The sequence below is a fragment of the Microchirus variegatus genome, assembly GCF_963457635.1.
Source record: "Microchirus variegatus genome assembly, chromosome: 3".
NCBI lineage: Eukaryota > Metazoa > Chordata > Actinopteri > Pleuronectiformes > Soleidae > Microchirus > Microchirus variegatus.
In genome coordinates this window covers 8106895-8126260 of record NC_139804.1, presented here as the reverse complement: position 1 = coordinate 8126260, position 19366 = coordinate 8106895, and the positions used below count along the sequence as shown (strand labels likewise).

The following is a 19366-nucleotide window of genomic DNA, read 5'->3' as shown; positions in this document are numbered from 1 at the left end:
ACACACATACTGCATTCTTATGTTCTGTTAAACATTTAACAGGCTAGGATTTAGTTTAAATCGGAGCTTTGTTGATATCGTATTTTCATATCTAACGTGCATTTGTGGACAGAAAAACAACAAACGCAGAAACATGGACAGATATAACGTGGTAAGTTGAGATTCTGCTCATCGAATCACTTGGTTTGGAGTGTTTTTTCAAATCATGTCAACAAATTCTCTGACTTTTCAGCCTCTTAAATGTGAATATTTTCATTTTTGTTCCAGGTCACAAAAAAAAAAAATCTGGTTTGTGCACAAAACAGGACATTATTTCAAGGTTTGTGAGGCTTTTCTTCAACATTTTCTGACATTGTGCACACACACACACACTCAATTCATGTCAGATTTAAAGGAACACTCTGTTTTTTAAGACTCTCAGCAGACTCTGTCTGATCTCGCTCGTGTACAGCCCGTACACGATGGGATTCAGAAGCGGCGGCACCAGGAAGATCAACATGCCCATGATCTTCTGCAGGTCGGCGGAGACGTTTTTGAACCTGTGCGACAAAATGGTGAACGTGCTCACCACCTGGAAAATGAGCAGTATGAGCAGCTGTGCCACGCACGTGTTGACCGCCTTCTTCTTGGCCTCGGACCGCCTGCTCAGCATGCACGCGAGCAGGATCTTCACGTAGGAGAACGCCTGCACGGACAGACTCACGGCCTGCATGACGGCCGTGTTGAAGAGGCCGACGACGTTGTTGACCGCCGTGTTCCCGCACGTGAGCTTCAGCAGCGACGGGTTGTCGCAGAACACGTTCATCACCAGCGTCCGGCACCGCGGCAGCCGGGTCTGCAGCGAGAACAGGGCCACGTTCAGGACAAAGTCCAGGCCCCAGACCAGAGCCACGATGCAGACCAGGACCCGCGGCGTCATGACGGAGTTGTAGTGCAGCGGTATGCAGATGGCCACGTAGCGGTCGAAGGACATGGCGGCGAGGATGAAGAGGATCCCGCCGCCGTACATGTGGAGCAGGAACGCCTGGAGAACGCAGAGAGGGTAGTAGACCGTGTTTGCCTCCGTCAGAATGTCGGAGAGAACTTTGGGCAACATGGCGGAGATGCCGACCAGGTCGTTGAGGGGCAGACTGAAGAGGATGAAGTACATGGGTTTGTGGAGGTTCCTCCTCGAAATGATCAGCGTCAACAACACCAGGTTGCAGATGATGCTGAAAACATAAATGGCGATGCCGAGAAGAAATATGGGATATTTCGCGCCGGGTGGAATAAGAAATGGATCCAGGTTCAACTCAGCGATGAACCACAAAGATTTGTTGTCCATTTTTTTTTTGTTTCTCTGTTCAGATTAGTGAGCAAACATCAACACAATCATTACATGTGATAGGAGAACACAAACATGTGACTGACTGCAGCCCTGAGTGAAGAGCTCTGCTCTTCCTTTATTTAACGTCACCAGGAGCTCCAGCTGTTTACGTCACCGTCAGGGACCTCAGGGACAGTGAGAAGATGATGGATGAGAAAATGATGTTATAGTGATAAAAATCAGAATATTATAGAATCCTCCAAGTAAGAAGTAGAGTTACTTCATTCCTTGTGTCTTTATTTCTGTCTTTTTCTGTTTTACATTACATTTTATGTTGAGTTCTATGAGTTGGATGAATGATGGTTATAGCACGGAATTGTTCCTTGTTTTGTTTTCAGCCTGTAAAGGACTTTGAGTTGCACGCCTCTGTGTGAAAGGTGCTACATACATTCATTCATTAAATAAAGCCCCTGAGTTATTTTTGATTTATTCCGTTTTTTCTTTTTCATCTTTCTGTCGTTGTTATTGTAAAAACCTGCATTTCAAGACACATCATTACACATTATTTGGGTTGTTATTGTTTTGGTCCATTTTAAGTTCAGTACAGCACATTTTGATCTGTGATCTGACCAAGTTTTAGCGCCATAATAACAATCATAGTTGGGGCCAATTCCAATTCCTATCTTAACCCTCAAGTGCAACCCTTAATCTTAACTGGCCCTCAAAACCAAGTGTTTAGGGTTATTTTGTCGCTTAAAAATGGGACACCCCTTAAATGCAGAGATAATACAATGGTTTTCATCATTTTTATATCTCTATTAACAAAGAAAATACTTCATTTGTATCGCACTCTCTTCGCTGCTTTCAACGCCATCTTTCTTGTGTGAAAACCCGCAATGCATTCTGGGTAGCCCTTGCTCCCAAAGGTGGTCTCGGAAAATCTCAATATTGAGGGCGATACAGCCCTTAAACTTGCCCCTCAACTTAATTTTTCTGAGAATCGGGACAGCACTTGCACTAGAGGGAGCGCGCATTTTTGAGATTGAGGGTTAAACAAGGAATTGGAATTCACCCCAAAAAAACCATTTTCACATTTTGTGTTCCCACTAGCCACGAAGCAGGCTAACGCCCTGACAGACGCCACTCACACCTCCCTTGCACGAGTATGCAGGTTAGCTTGCAGCAGGTTTCTGCCCCGTCTCTATTCTTTTTTTCACCTTCTTATTTTGGGTCAGTCGGTCCACGACGATAACCTGCAAAGCCAGAGCCATTGCGCCACCTACTGGTAACAAGATGTAAGCAGTCAGTAGCAAACATTGTTTCATGGTAAAAAAAATTGTATTTATATAGTGCTTTTCCAGTCTTGATGACCACTCAAAGCTGCTTTACACCACAGTTCCCATTCACCCATTCACACCCATTCACTCACGCTTTCATACATTTCTCTATCACTCATCTTTCATACCCACTCACACGCTGCCGGCACAGCCGTCAGGAGCAACGGACACATCGGCTTGTAGCGGAGCCAGGAATTGAACCCACTGAGCCACAGTTACCCATGTACATGAAGATCTTACAGTGTGGTCAACATTTGCTATACTCCCTCTAGTGCCGCACACTGGCCACTGCAGTCACTGTGCACAGTTGCGCGAGGACATTATTGTTTGAAACTATCTCAAATTTGGCCCCTAAATGTGCGTGAAAATGGACGTAAATTGGCACGCAAATCGGAAGCGTTTATAAAATTGTTTATAAAATAATGGAATTGTGAAAAAAACATGCAAAATGGCTCAGCAGCACCCCCTCAGGTCAAACACTTATTGAGCAGGCTGAAACGTAGTTTCTGTGGGAATTGACTAATACTTTCAGCACAAGATGAACAAAAAAAGTCTTATTGGGACCAATGACCTCGATTTTGAATTTGGCGTCCATCACGGCACTTTGAAAATTTCAGTACAGAACAAATTCGGAAACAAAGGGCATTTAAAGGGCTATTATGTTTTTGTTATTAGGGTTCGAGCATGACTGTGAAAGAAACCTATTGAAACTGAAAGAGTTATTATCCATCCATCCATCCATTATCTACCGCTTTTTCCTCCACCAGAGGGTCACGGGGGGTGCTGTGCCTATCTCAGCAGACATTGGGCGATAGGCGGGGTACGCCCTGGACAGTTCGCCAGTCCATCGCAGGGCCACATAGAGACAAACAACCATTCACTCACACACTCACACCTACGGTCAATTTAGAGTGACCAATTCACCTAATCCCCATATCGCATGTTTTTGGACTGTGGGAGGAAGCCGGAGAACCCGGAGAAAACCCACGCACACACGGGGAGAACATGCAAACTCCTTGCAGAAAGGCCCTTGTTCCGAAGTTGTCCCAAACGGGGCTAGAGTTATTATTGTTTTTTTTATTTATTATTTTTTTTACTATTATTTTCTGTATGTTTTTTGTTCTCAAAAATATTTAAATCAGCTTTCTTTCATTCATTTATAATGATAATAATAATAATAATTATTATGATAATAATAATAATAATAATAACACACATTAACACACATTCTCTAAATTAATCTCCTTCAGGAACTTCTCCGTCCTCCGGCCACTGCACAATACATAACTCGATCAAATACAAGTATAAGCAGAGTTACATCAGCTATAGATGCCTCATTACTTTGTCAAAAAACAAAACAATTTATTAATGAGTTCCCCTGGGGTTGTGACTTAATAATATGTTATTAACTGTCTCAGAGTCTAATTAATCCCTGGACAATTAGCAAACCTCTGGCTGATAATGAAGATAACTTGTTTTTTCCCTCACGAAGAGTGTGTTTTTAAACGACACCCACAGGAGGTCGGTGATGTGACTTTCCATCTTATCATCACTTTGATCAAATGTTTCAGGATATAAAACATTTTAATGTCTATATATAACCACAGTTCTAAGTTTTACTGCGACAACATGGTCTTTGCTGAGTGTTTCCTCTTTCTTTTCCACCTGCTTTGTTTTATACACAATCATATATCTTAGTTTTAATGAATATGTGAAATGCATCATTAAATTAAAAACAATATGATTTTGAGCTAATGCTTTTTTCAGATTTTAAGTGAAACAGGTGAAGTGGCCACATCAGGCCTTTGGGAACAATGACATTGTTTATATTCACAGAAAGGCCTTGAGGACATTTGGACATTAGGACTAATCATCTCCCCTAAGAGAAACGGACATAATGGACCCTTGTGTGAATTAGTTAATTGATTTGACCTTTTAGACCACGGGTTCTCAAAGTTTTGATACCTGAGGGCCAATGTAGGAACCATTGGACTGAGGAAAAAAAAAAACAGAAATAAATCCCATTTGTAATAATTTTAATGACCAGATTGCAGTTCTACAGTTTACACTTATTGGTCTGTATCCAGTAATGTCCAATAAACATTTAACAAGCTTCGTAGCCCCTGGATTAAAACTATCAACTGTAATTCATTGCGGGCCACCAGAAATGTTTCTGTGGGCCGCCATCGGCTCGCGGGCCGCACTTTGAGAACCAATGTTTTAGACCTTTCAGATTGGGTCCACAAACCCAAGAGGTTCTTGCATTTATGTAGTGCTAATATTCAGTAGAAGAGTGCTCTTTATGGTGAAGTATTGCTCAAAATCTTATATAAATACAATTAATATTATATACAGAAAATCGACTCCCATGGCGCCAGTGGTTTTTATATCCATCTGTAAACAAAAGTGTTAAAAACCAGGATGTGACACAAAACACATTCCACTCTGTGGAAACAAGATGATTTTTATTCCCACAACTTTCTCTCCATTTTCCACCGATCGTCTCTTCAGTTCCATTGTTCTGATTCAGCTGTCCTAATGTGATAATAATACATTTTTATAATAAGAGAATACGTTTTTTTCCCAAACAGCTCCTCTTAGTTTTAAAAGTGACTGAAAATACAGTCTCGCCGTTTCATTTATGCATCATTGTCTGGTTTTTCCTGAGGGCTCAGATTAAAAAGTCCATTTTGCAAAATAGAGACTGAGGATAATAAAAGTGAAGCGATACGCAAACGCTTGTAACCCAGGGGATTTAAGAGATAATCCACGTCACTCACACTGAGATCACACATACAACTGTTCCTTGGTTGTATTTCGCAACAATGACTCTTCTCTAAAGCTGTGCTTCTTTTACTGATGATTGTCATGACAGAGTAATATATTTATAGAGTATATGTTACTCTGAAGAGCTCAGAATTAAACAAATAAAGGATTCAATTAATACAGTACAAAAAAAACATACAAACAAGACGGTTATCAAAGACTTAATTCTACTCAGGACCACACTTGTGAAGTTGGGGACAGAAAAAGGCTGCCCTTACTTTATTCCAAGGATAGTCAAAAAGGCAAATACCTGAATCCCAGGTTCCTTAAATATTAAATGTTTTAGCTTTATTGGTTAAATAACAACTTTACTTAACTTTATTTACCATAACAACAAATCTCATGAGACTATTTTTACAGTAAAAAAAACCCTGTATTATCTACTTTTGGGTAAATCCTCAATGTAAAAATGTATACTTTTTAATGATACACCAAGTTAGAGAGGTCACAATTTTGTACAATTTCTTACACAAACAAACAAAATTCTAAATATCTCTAAATTGATTCCAAATTTAATCAAATCTGTACCTGTGATTTGATTAAATTCACAGGTATCGACTGTATTTGTGATTCTCTTTAAAGACTGACTTCTAAACAGTTCTACCGTTAAATTGCTTTACCCATGATAAGAAGGCTCATGAAAAACACCATAATGAAAATATCCACATGAAGAAGCGATCTAAAACTTTGGCCACCTTCTTCCACTCCCCGGTTCTCTTCTGCGTGGCCCTCTGATCCCTGTAGCAGTTGGCTATGTACTCAATGTTGCGCAGCAGCTGTCTCTCGTTGCTCTGAGTGTTGCAGGAGGCCTCTCTTTCTTTCAACTCTCCGTCACTCACGCCTCCCTTCCTGCACCTCCTCTGACCTGCCGAATCTCCGCAGTCCATGCTCACGACAATGCCATTTTTCCAAGTGCCGTAGTGGTCGGTAGGATTTTCCCCCATCGAGCCGATCGGACTGATCATCTGCTCCGTGTCTTCCCTCTCCTCGCCGGTCTCTTGTCCTCTGTCTATTTTGAAGACACAGTCCTCTCTGCACGGTCCTGCCTGTCCTGACGTTGGTGTTCTTCGCGGGTAGAGGCTCTTGTTTTTCTGGCTGCGGCGACAAACAGTTTTCTCCGACTTCATAAACAAAGCACATCCTGGCCACGTACTGCAGAATGACTATCTTGGCCCACTTGGGAACTGGCTTGGCATCTGGACCACAGTGGTGTATGTTCATGATGAAGATCGTCAGGGCAGTAGAGGCGGTGATCATAGTCATTGTAGCTATGTAGTACTTTCCTGCAGAAGAAAACAAGTTTATTCGCAGAAAAGGACAATGGCACAAACAAAGATGAGAAGATGCCTTCCACGGATAAACAATGCAAGACAAAAGGATGCAAGTATCACAAATATTTGTTGATTAGAGGCATTTTCAGATTTTTCATAAAGAAACATCCACATGGCGGAATAGTGGCTAGCACGGTTTTCATACAGTCAACTAGTGATGTTCAAATGAAGCAATGAAGCAGTATTGAACCACTTTGCCAATTGTATTGAAAATGGGTTCATTCGTTCATAGGTTCATTTCAGTGACATCTAGTGGTGAAATGGTAGGCAACAAACACTGTGTTCAGCTGATTCAGTAGACATATCTGGGATTGGGGGAGGGTGTGCTTTAGGAAACAAAAAGTCGTTTTAAAAAGTTAAAAACCTTGCAACCCTACTGGTTACCTAAATGTTTCACGGATATTACATGATAACAAAAAAATTATTAAAAATTATTTATAGTGTTGCTGGGCACTATACGACGTTAACGCAAGACGCGTTTCCATGGCAACTGAAAAAGACGCACGTGACGTCATGTTTACGTGACTCCCGATTGTTAAAATGAGTCTCTAAAGTAACGCTAAAGTTTAAAATCACACATACGCAGTACACAGGTACGCTGGTTATTTGTAGCGCTGCTCTTTTCCTTTAATAAACAGACCGCTCCAGTTCGACTGTAGGTGCACTAAATGACACTCCGGTGCCATGTATGATTCATGTGAGGCTTATTATCAGGCCGAAAAAAACGGAATTCCGTTTATAAAGGGAAAAATCACACCCCTGATAAACGCTATCCAAGCTCCAAACTGACTGCAACTCTCCTTCAAAAACCCACATTTTGAATGGAGCCTGAGGGGTCTATGTAGCTGTATGTATGCAAAATCTGAACCACTTCCCGAAGCAGTCACGTGGTACAGCCGGGCAGCGAAGCTTCGGACGTCATCATTTTTGGCTCCTCCCCTAAATGAAGCAATGCTTGATACGCGCTTCGCGGAAACGCCCCCTTCATTACTCGACACACGCTTCGAAAAGCCTCGACGCATCTGTGACATCACTACAGTCAACCACAGATGCAAACCAAATTAGGTTTCTAGGATGGGATCTTAGGATTTCATTCAGGACAGATTAGAATTGTTCAGATCAGAATGTAACACAACCTGTATACGATCTGCTGGGTCTGAACAGGATCAACAAAGTTCATTGCCCTTATCGATTAAAGGTACGTTCTCAGAGGGCGGCATGATCTCTGCCACCAACAGCTGAAAGACAGTGAGGGCCAACATTACCGTGACTCCCAAAGACACCTTCTCTCCAGAGTCAGCCGGCAGGTAGAAGCCCAATGGAGCCAGAAAAGAGATCATCACGCATGGTATGAGCAAGTTGAAGACGTAAAAGGAAGCTTTTCTCTTCAGTTTCAGTATATAGGTCACATCTGGGTAAGGGTCGGCGCAGCAACCGTACACAATCACGTTCTTCTTAGCTGGCATACCCAACACCTCCCACTCTACATTTTCCACCAGGTCGGCGAGGTCGGCGCTGTCCATCGCGTTCAGGATATCCAGCTGGTTTCTGTTGTAGGTCCAGGAGCCGTAGGTGAACCTGCACTGCTGAGCGTCAAAGGGGAAGAAAGACACGTCCACTTTGCATGAGCTCTTGGTGATCGCGGGAGAATCCCACATGATCTGGCCGTCATGTTGAACCACCACATTGGTGTCCATGGGGCCAGTGAAACGATCGTCTGCACTGAAAGGCAAAGAAAACCCGTCTGGAAAAAGACATTAGAGCAGCTTTGTTCTCAGTCATACCAGTCTCTGGATACCAGTCATACAGGGATCGTCATCCCTGTACAGTCTTGAATCAAATTAACACTTGCAAAGCACTTAATAATCAGGCCCCATCATACCTTAGTGAGTTGATTGTACCTTACATCTGTAAATGTAGGTTTTCTTGAGGCTTGCAGAATCTTTAAGAGTGGAATGAACAAGAGGCAGAGCCTTCGGTTACCTTTTGAAACCAGGCTGCAGTGTCCATTCCAGAGGTGGACACCCTCTATTTATTTTAATTGAGACTTAAAACCTGAGTCTGGGGAACCTGAACTAGACTATAGGCCTAGAATGCTGGGGGAACTTTGTTTGTGCATATCACATTATGATAGAACACTTACCTTTTTGTCTCCCCTAGATTGTGCCTCCTCATTCTACCGGTATATGTGGATCCAGGGCTGCAGGACCCAGATCCAGACCTGATGCTATATTTTTATTAGTAGTAGTTGTATTAGTAATAGTAGTAGTAGATGCCTGTGATTCCTGGGCTGCAGGATCCAGATAAAGTTGCGAGGATATCACCAGTAGTCGTATTGTTATTTCTATAATTCATGCTAGTGATTGTATTGTTGACATTATAATACTATAAAATGAATACAACCGTCTTTAGAACTATCCTGACAGAACGTAATACCATTCTTATACATCTGCGCATGGTCTCTCTCTCTATCTGTTTTTCCTCCCCTCTTTTGCCCCTTACCTCACCTAGCACCCCTCCCCCCTCTTCCTTTCACCCCAACCGGCCCTGGCAGATGGCTGTCGTGTTAACACTGATGTTAAGTGTTTACACATTGAGGGAAGTGTTGGGTTTCTGCTTTACCATGTGTCAAGTGCTTTGAGATAATGTATGTTGAGATGTGGTGCTGTACAACTAAAGTTTGATTTGATGTGACATAGTATTCTGGAAACTACCTGGTGGAGTAGAAAGAGTGTCAGGATCGGGATACTAAAGCATGAGTTCACCAACTGAGGGAGGAATCAACATCTTTTTTTGAACTCTTACCTCAGTGTTTTGTCTGCATTGTATATCTTTGTTTGTTTGTTCATGACCACACCTATGTTTACATTTGGCCGTATATGTATATATATAATGCAGACAGGCCTGGACACTCCCATGAACAATGACTTCAAGGACTGTCCAGCTCGTGCCTGATATACTGACCCATCCACACACTATATCATCAACATAACGAAATGATAAACCCAATACCAGTCCGACCTACTTGTTATATAGGACTATATCAGGTCTCCATACATAACTACTAGGTATACGGATGGTATCGAGTCCATCGTAATCGTCTTTGTCCCATGTGAGGTGTGCGTCAACCCATACTTGCCGTATCCATAAATATGCGGTCAAGATTTGGTTTCGCTCATCCTGTTAAAAAAAAATGAAAATTATAAAGGCATTAATGATCAGCAACAGGACAGCATGACAGCTGATTTTGGCTGTGAAATCCTCAAACATAAAGTCGCGAGTCATCTGCATGTGTGATTTACCATGTCGATAATTTGTGAGAGTGTGACCTGCAGCGTCACCTTCAGGATATTATTGGTGTCCTCCACGGGCCTCAGTGCACTCTTGTAGTTGGTGAATAGATCGTTCAGGAGTTTCTGGGCATATTTGCCATGAGCACACAAACACGCTAAGACAAAGACAAAAACAAAATATCCACAGTCATGACATCACAAATCATCGACTGAATGTAAATGATTTACATTAAACGTGCATTTTAATTTATAAAATGATGAAAAAATGGATGATATTAAGTCGGAAAATTACCATATTGTGTCATCAGAGATTGATGAAACATAATTTAAATGTTTAGTTTAAAGAGACTAAGTTGTTGTTATTGTGCATATTTGAAATGTCACTAGTGGTGTTATCTGCATGCAGTATATAGTAGATCAATTTTTTTCAGCAACCCTACACCAGGCGTGCCCACAATTTTTCGGCTTGTGAGCTACTTTTAAAATGACCAGGTCAAAGTGATCTACCTGCATTTTAAAACATGAAACATTCCAACACTAAATATGCGCTAGAAGGCGATTAGAACGTGTCACTAGTTCGCTCGGAATCAGCCGTTTAGCACGAACGACGGGATCGTTTTATGTGATTTTCATATTCCCGTAGTAGCCTCTGCATTAAACCACCTGAGGCTCAGCTTCAACTGTTCTCTATGGTACAACACAGAATAAAACAGTGATTGGACAAATGCGGCAAAAACATCACTTCCATGGAAGCTCAGCTTCTCTGGGAGTCAGTGGAGCAGTGGGCGGGGCGTGAGGATTCAATGAAGTGTACGAAAGGCGATGCCAGATTTTGACTGACAGGTTTGCAGAAACAAACACGACAGCGGAGCCTTTTCTGCCTCAGTCCTGTGTGGATTAGTGTTGTGTCAGTCATGAGTGATTCGTTCAAAAGAACGAATCATTTAAGTGAATGAACTGACTGGGATCCCTTCATGAACTGATTCGTTCCTTTCTCAGTTCAGTTGAGCTCAGCAGCGATCGTGGCCGCCGGGAGTGGAACTGCTTCGTTCTGTGAGTCACTCGTGAAGTTGTTCGCCGACGGCGTCACTCACTCCTGAATCTTCGGCAAACAACGCCGGCCAACGTTCGCTGTGCGGGGGGGCGGGGGAGTGACTAGTAAGAAGAACTGTGTCTGCCGTGCTGCTGACTAAGTCATGATTCGCGAACGAACAAACTGACACACACAGAACTGAACTGTGGCTGAGGACATGAATCTCGTTCGCGCTGTCACTCACTCAATGACCCGTGGTGCGAACGCACAGCACTCAGGGAGTAGGTCACGTAGCAGGGCACTGGGGTCCTGCTAAGCTAAGCGCTAACATTATGATAGAACACTTACCTTTTTGTCTCCCCTAGATTGTGCCTCCTCATTCTACCGGTATATGTGGATCCAGGGCTGTAGGACCCAGATCCAGACCTGATGCTATATTTTTATTAGTAGTAGTTGTATTAGTAATAGTAGTAGTAGATGCCTGTGATTCCTGGGCTGCAGGATCCAGATAAAGTTGCGAGGATATCACCAGTAGTCGTATTGTTATTTCTATAATTCATGCTAGTGATTGTATTGTTGACATTATAATACTATAAAATGAATACAACCGTCTTTAGAACTATCCTGACAGAACGTAATACCATTCTTATACATCTGCGCATGGTCTCTCTCTCTATCTGTTTTTCCTCCCCTCTTTTGCCCCTTACCTCACCTAGCACCCCTCCCCCCTCTTCCTTTCACCCCAACCGGCCCTGGCAGATGGCTGTCGTGTTAACACTGATGTTAAGTGTTTACACATTGAGGGAAGTGTTGGGTTTCTGCTTTACCATGTGTCAAGTGCTTTGAGATAATGTATGTTGAGATGTGGTGCTGTACAACTAAAGTTTGATTTGATGTGACATAGTATTCTGGAAACTACCTGGTGGAGTAGAAAGAGTGTCAGGATCGGGATACTAAAGCATGAGTTCACCAACTGAGGGAGGAATCAACATCTTTTTTTGAACTCTTACCTCAGTGTTTTGTCTGCATTGTATATCTTTGTTTGTTTGTTCATGACCACACCTATGTTTACATTTGGCCGTATATGTATATATATAATGCAGACAGGCCTGGACACTCCCATGAACAATGACTTCAAGGACTGTCCAGCTCGTGCCTGATATACTGACCCATCCACACACTATATCATCAATATAACGAAATGATAAACCCAATACCAGTCCGACCTACTTGTTATATAGGACTATATCAGGTCTCCATACATAACTACTAGGTATACGGATGGTATCGAGTCCATCGTAATCGTCTTTGTCCCATGTGAGGTGTGCGTCAACCCATACTTGCCGTATCCATAAATATGCGGTCAAGATTTGGTTTCGCTCATCCTGTTAAAAAAAATGAAAATTATAAAGGCATTAATGATCAGCAACAGGACGGCATGACAGCTGATTTTGGCTGTGAAATCCTCAAACATAAAGTCGCGAGTCATCTGCATGTGTGATTTACCATGTCGATAATTTGTGAGAGTGTGACCTGCAGCGTCACCTTCAGGATATTATTGGTGTCCTCCACGGGCCTCAGTGCACTCTTGTAGTTGGTGAATAGATCGTTCAGGAGTTTCTGGGCATATTTGCCATGAGCACACAAACACGCTAAGACAAAGACAAAAACAAAATATCCACAGTCATGACATCACAAATCATCGACTGAATGTAAATGATTTACATTAAACGTGCATTTTAATTTATAAAATGATGAAAAAATGGATGATATTAAGTCGGAAAATTACCATATTGTGTCATCAGAGATTGATGAAACATAATTTAAATGTTTAGTTTAAAGAGACTAAGTTGTTGTTATTGTGCATATTTGAAATGTCACTAGTGGTGTTATCTGCATGCAGTATATAGTAGATCAATTTTTTTCAGCAACCCTACACCAGGCGTGCCCACAATTTTTCGGCTTGTGAGCTACTTTTAAAAATGACCAGGTCAAAGTGATCTACCTGCATTTTAAAACATGAAACATTCCAACACTAAATATGCGCTAGAAGGCGATTAGAACGTGTCACTAGTTCGCTCGGAATCAGCCGTTTAGCACGAACGACGGGATCGTTTTATGTGATTTTCATATTCCCGTAGTAGCCTCTGCATTAAACCACCTGAGGCTCAGCTTCAACTGTTCTCTATGGTACAACACAGAATAAAACAGAATTGGACAAATGCGGCAAAAACATCACTTCCATGGAAGCTCAGCTTCTCTGGGAGTCAGTGGAGCAGTGGGCGGGGCGTGAGGATTCAATGAAGTGTCCGAAAGGCGGTGCCAGATTTTGACTGACAGGTTTGCAGAAACAAACACGACAGCGGAGCCTTTTCTGCCTCAGTCCTGTGTGGATTAGTGTTGTGTCAGTCATGAGTGATTCGTTCAAAAGAACGAAAAATCACGTTCGCGCTGTCACTCACTCAATGACCCGTGGTGCGAACGCACTGCACTCAGGGAGTAGGTCACGTAGCAGGGCACTGGGGTCCTGCTAAGCTAAGCGCTAAGCAAACGATTAGGTGAACGAATCTTTTGAACGAATCATTTTAATGAACTGATTCAAGTGATTCAGTACACTCAAATGAACTGCCGATCCCATCACTAGTGTGGATTTTGAGATGAAGACGGTGGACAAATAACTGGTTGATGCGATGCGATATAGACCATTTTCATTTGTGCATATACACTGCAAACAAAAACACTGTTTTTTAAGAATTTATGTATGAATAACTGGGCCTGAAATGAGCTTCCCCTGTTTCAAAGATCGGCAACCACCACTGGCGTGATCACAGCTTAACACCAGCTATAAAGTCAGCAAATTTCTTTGGTCACCACATTCTCCATTGTTTTCTATCTGTTTTTTTTTTGTTTTTTTTCAATAAGCAGGAAAAAGATCCTTGTGGATTATGTGTAAGTGATGGGATAAAGTTCAGAGGGCGAGTGGAATGAGAGGCAGAGCATGTGGCCCGGCGTGACAGATGGTGAACCAGGACAAAGAGGATGTCAGGGTTGATTGCCCGTCTATAAACCTCTGGAAAGAGATCATCAGGCAAATCTGACATCAAGTACCAGCAGCAGTGACTTCCTCTATTCAGCCCGTGACATGTGTTGCTTGAATACTTAATCCACTGGTCATACAACATGTGAGTGATGAGTAAAATGAGTTTAAACATTCACATATGAAGAGGATGAATAAAGGTGTTTTTTTTGTATGTGAATGGGAATTATTAATGGACATTAAATATTTATAACTTCAAATTTCAGCTCAGATAATTGAAATGAGAGGGATAAATACATTCAAACACTTTATGGACGAAACTGGAGCATGTTTTTGGTGTCAACACTAGGATAAGAGATGCTCTTTGCTTGTTTTGGATTTTAAGATAAGGGTGAAAACAAACCAGGATAAAATAAAGGTAAACTTACTTGGTAAAACACTGACGCACAGAAGCAAAAGACACAGAGTGTGGATTCTCCTCCACGCTTTCATCATCACGATCTCCGTCCACAGAGCATTTGAGCTGCAAGTTCAATTCAAAACATATTTTTTTAAAACGGAAGAAAATTTCAATAAAACCAAAGTTTGATTTTTGTATAAATCGGACAGATTGAGCAGTGACCCGGTCAGTAATGCAGTACTGTGTCTGTGATCTGAACAGAAGAACAAGAGATGAATGAGAGAGGCGGGGCAATACACACACACACACACACACACCCCCCCCACACACACACACACACACAGACACACACACACTTGCTGCATACTGAGGACCGGCATTTCCACTTTATAAATCCACACAATTACAAATATCTACTTCATGAATGCCATCTATAAAGAACTACTGGGTGCAGTACCATAAGATGTCTGCAGGTGGAGCGCCACAGCAAAAAGTGTGTGAAACACCAGGGCTTGAAAAACAGGGTTTTGTACCAAATTGAGGACCTCTGTTAAAAAAATAAAATAAAATAAAACAGAGTAAAGCATGTTTACAGCCTAAGGAAGTGATTTCAATGAAAACAAAGTGAGGACTGGCTAAAATGTCCTCACTTTGTAAAAATGACCTCACTTTGTTGGTTAAAAACCCTCACTGGTCCTCAGTATGACGCAAGTACAAGTTATTTATTTATTATGATGATGATGTTTTCTTTCCCTTAAACTACATTATTTATGTTCCTAAAAATATTTAATGTATGTATATAAATTGTATAATTGAGGGAGGCTAAGTCATCTTTTCCTATATACTGTATAATGTGTGCGTATATATGTATCCCTATACAGTATTATTCCTGATTAGTGCTATGGTGTTACAATGTACATGTGTCATACACAGACATTTGAATATATTATATGATATACTATAATATTATTAGTCTATTTGTGTATTTGTGTGTGATTTTATTTTCCATTTGAGCCACAACCGTTAGTTATTGGATGGACGTGTAAAAAAAACACGCAGATGTGTCTTAACATGGAGGAAAATACGAATTTAAAAATATATATTTCAAAATAAAATTTCCTTTTTTATCCTTTTTTTTGGTCCTAATCCTCTTCCGTAGATTATTGACTAGCGGCCAATACACATTTTTTAATCGATATTTTTGTTAAAATAAAGACGACATTTCTTGCGCAGCAGCGTGTTATCGCAGCAGCAGCAGCTGTTCGTCCTTCTCTTCCGGCTGCTGATGCTGAAGTGTCCTCCTGCTGTCTGTCCTCTTTCTGTCTGTCTCACACGGAGGAGGAGGAGGAGGAGGAGGAGGAAGATGAATCTCTCTCTAATTCCAAGATGTCGCAGGAATCTTTTGTTGGAGCCCCAACAACCATCATCATCATCAGCAGCAGCAGCAGCAGCCGGAACTGATAACTGAACTCATTATTGAATGTCGTGATTTATTGTCGTAACACCTCTGTTACCATGAGGCCAGTGGCGGTCGTTTGCGGCAGCAGGTGCTTGTAAACAACAACAATAATAACAAACCAACACAAAAAGACTGCAGGTAGGTGGATTGTCTTGTCTTTCGAAGCTATTTTTGTGTTTATGTTTGATTATTGTCATGTTGTAATGTATATATACACACACACTGTATTTATGTGTGTGTGTGTATGTACTGTATACATGTATGCTAGCTGTATACACTTTATGTATGCATATGTATACTGCATATATGCATATATACTGTATATATGCATTAAAGCGGTATGCATATTGTATATATGCGTAAAGGCTGTATTTATCCTGTGAATATATATGTAAACAGTAAATATACATGCATGCTAGCTGGATATCTACACTTCATGTATGTGTATATATACTACATATATGTATGTTTATATATCGTATATATGCGCACAGGCTGTATTTAAACATGCATGGATATTTACTGCATATGCATGCATATATACTGTATATATGCATTAAAGCGGTATACATATTGTATATATGCGTAAAGGCTGTATTTATCCTGTGAATATATATGTATACAGTAAATATACATGCATGCTAGCTGGATATCGACACTTCATGTATGTATGTGAATATATACTCTAGTCCATATATCTATGTATATATATTGTATATATGCATACAGGCTGTATTTAAACATATGCATTTATATGTACTGTATGTATGCATACAGGCTGTATTTATAATGTATATATTTACATGTATACAGTAGATACCTCCAGGAGTTAAAATGTCTTGCCCAAGGACACATCAGCACGTAGGCTCGTGGAGCTGAGAATCAAGCTTTTGATGTTTCAGTTAAGAGAGCCTTCAATTAGCATCAAAACTATCTTTTATATGGTTCTTATGTGTGACATACATGTGTACGTATCTTACGTACATATTTCTCCCTCGGTTTTAGACCAAGATGCTCCAAGGTTCAAACATCTTGGGGTACGAGAGGCCTCTGGTCATCAGAGTGTCCCTCTCCACCTGCATCCTGTCCACCGTGTTCCTGCCTCTGCTTGGACTCATCACGTGTCTCTTCATCTCCTCTGTGTTTCACTTTGATGACTCCACTGGCACACACTGCCAGGTAATGTCCTCATTTTTTTTTTAGCATATCACCACTAGTTTTGTGATTTAAAGAATAAAATAATTTGTTCCTGTGTGTTCCTCGCAGGTTCCTAACTACCTGCCGTCCATCAGTGCCTCGATAAGCCTGAGTCCTGAGTGCTACATATGGCGCTTCTGCATCGGGCTCCACTCGGCGCCGAGGCTCCTGGTGGCGTTTACGTACTTCAAGCTTTACAAGACGCGCTTCGCCTCCAAGTTCCCAGAGAGTCCACTCAGCTGCCTGAACCTGGTTTTCTCCATGTTTGAAAACCTGGGCCTTTTGCTCCTCACATACGTGTCGTCCACTGAGACATACTGTGAGTCGTCTGTATGTTTTTTTTTTTTTTACTGTCCACCGTAGAGACGTCGGAATCAAAACCTGTGTCTGTTTTTGTTCCTCAGTCGTTCATAAGGAAGGATTTGTGCTGTTCCTCATCAGCTCCATCATCTACATGCTGATCACCTGCCGTCTGTGGAAAAGTATTAAGAGGAATTCACTGTGTCCTGAGGTAACGTAGTGTTTAAAACTGTCTACATCAGGGGTCTCAATCTCAAATGACCTGGGGGCCAATGTGCATCTATTGTGGTCAAGAGGGGGCTGGTATAGAGAACAAAAGGTGGGAGGAATAAAACAACTGTTCACAATATTGCATCATGATATCACACGTATACTTAATAATACTATTTATGATGCAAAATGAATGGATTAATATCAAAAACAGACATTTATTTTAAATTACATAAATAATAGTGTGGACAACTGTAATTAAAATTCGTACCAGGAGCCGTTTCGTATGTTATTGAATGTTGTATATGATACATTTAATAATGGGATAATTATGACCAAATGTCTTATTATTATTGTAATAAAAAACATTGCTAGCAAACATATTATATTCTATCACCTCGCTGGCAGCTGTGCCTCAGCTACACACTGTGTTTATAAGAAGGTGAGGTCGTGTTTTCATTATAACATGATATTAAGTGGGTGGCCGCCAGATTGAGACCCCTGGTCTACATGTGTATATATATATATATATATATATATATATATATGTATTTTTTTTTACTTTTATTATATTTTTTGTAGAATTTGTACACTATTGTTGTCCATGCTAAAATACTATTTCCATTCGAGTAAGAACACTTTCAAAAACGGCAATACAAACGGAAATCTGTCATTTTTACATACTTGACTACATATCTTTCGTTCACTCGGTGTGTTTCAGGCCATCATTTTAACAAATCTCAATTGAATTTGTTCATAAAATCAGTGAAAATATTTGTCTTTCTGTCAATTAAATATATATGTTTTAATAATTTTTTTACAGGATACCAAGTCTCACCGGTGGAAAGTGCGTTTTCTATTTCTCAATGTTGCCTTCTGTGCTTTCGCTGGATTCTTTTACTGGAAACACAACATGTACTGTGAATCAGGGAGTAAGTATTGAAAGAGTTTACAGCCATTTAAATGTTTAATTTAAATTTAAATTTTAGCCAATAACTTTGTGGTGGCTCAATGGTCAGGTGAGTTTTCCTTCAACTGAAAAAGTTGTGGGTTCAATTCCTGGCTCTGCTCATCTATATTTGACAATTGACCTCATAGCGTAAAGCAGTTCACCAAGACTAGAAAAGCTCTATATAAATACAGACCATAATATCAACTCTTCTTCTTCATCTGATTTTATTTGGTAGTAACACACTAAAGAATTTATTTGTACTTTGTTACATTACAACACTGCTTTCACAAACCCCCATTTCTTCTCGCCGTCACAGGTTACACACTCTTCGCCCTGTTTGAGTATCTGGTCGTCTTCTCCAACATGGCCTTCCATCTCACGGCCGTGTGGGACTTTAAGAGCCGAGAGGTCATGGTCATTTCTTCCTCTGAAGATAAATCTTTCTGACTAGAAACACAAGGACGTGTTAAATCCACAACCACTCGACCTCCTGGTGATAACAGCCTTCGTTGCGCTGCTCACGAGGTCGAGTGGGACCAGGGACTGTTCCATATTTTTCCCTGATGACGGCTCTCGAGTTCTCGAAGGGTGCCAGAATAAGGAATTGATTCGGATTCCGGGCCCCTGGAGGTTCGGTGGCGAGCTAGAAAGGACGACTCAGACAGAGTGGAGAACGGTGTGGCGA

General features: G+C 41.1%; 3 protein-coding genes across 3 annotated transcripts; 1 reads left to right on the top strand and 2 right to left on the bottom strand.

Moving 5' to 3' along the window:
• Nucleotides 1-388: 388 nt before the first annotated feature.
• Nucleotides 389-1324, bottom strand: LOC310924640 (olfactory receptor 52B2-like; the record flags this gene model as incomplete). Its single annotated transcript, XM_083886428.1, has 1 exon — nucleotides 389-1324. The coding sequence occupies one exon, from the start codon at nucleotides 1322-1324 to the stop codon at nucleotides 389-391; it is 936 nt and encodes a 311-aa protein (XP_083742554.1).
• Nucleotides 1325-6075: 4751 nt separating this feature from the next.
• chrna10a (cholinergic receptor, nicotinic, alpha 10a) lies at nucleotides 6076-14658 on the bottom strand (the record flags this gene model as incomplete). The annotated part of the gene is given in 9 exon segments (XM_083886426.1): nucleotides 6076-6128; nucleotides 6131-6525; nucleotides 6527-6752; nucleotides 7990-8522; nucleotides 9826-9980; nucleotides 10103-10252; nucleotides 12389-12511; nucleotides 12633-12778; nucleotides 14592-14658. Coding segments are annotated over 9 exon segments (1848 nt in total).
• A 2375-nt stretch (nucleotides 14659-17033) lies between these two features.
• Nucleotides 17034-19128, top strand: LOC310924879 (post-GPI attachment to proteins factor 2-like; the record flags this gene model as incomplete). The annotated part of the gene is made up of 5 exons (XM_083886726.1): nucleotides 17034-17201; nucleotides 17289-17538; nucleotides 17624-17730; nucleotides 18553-18661; nucleotides 18998-19128. 5 exons carry the CDS (start codon nucleotides 17034-17036, stop codon nucleotides 19126-19128), a joined length of 765 nt encoding a protein of 254 aa, XP_083742852.1.
• Between the last annotated feature and the right edge of the window lie 238 nt (nucleotides 19129-19366).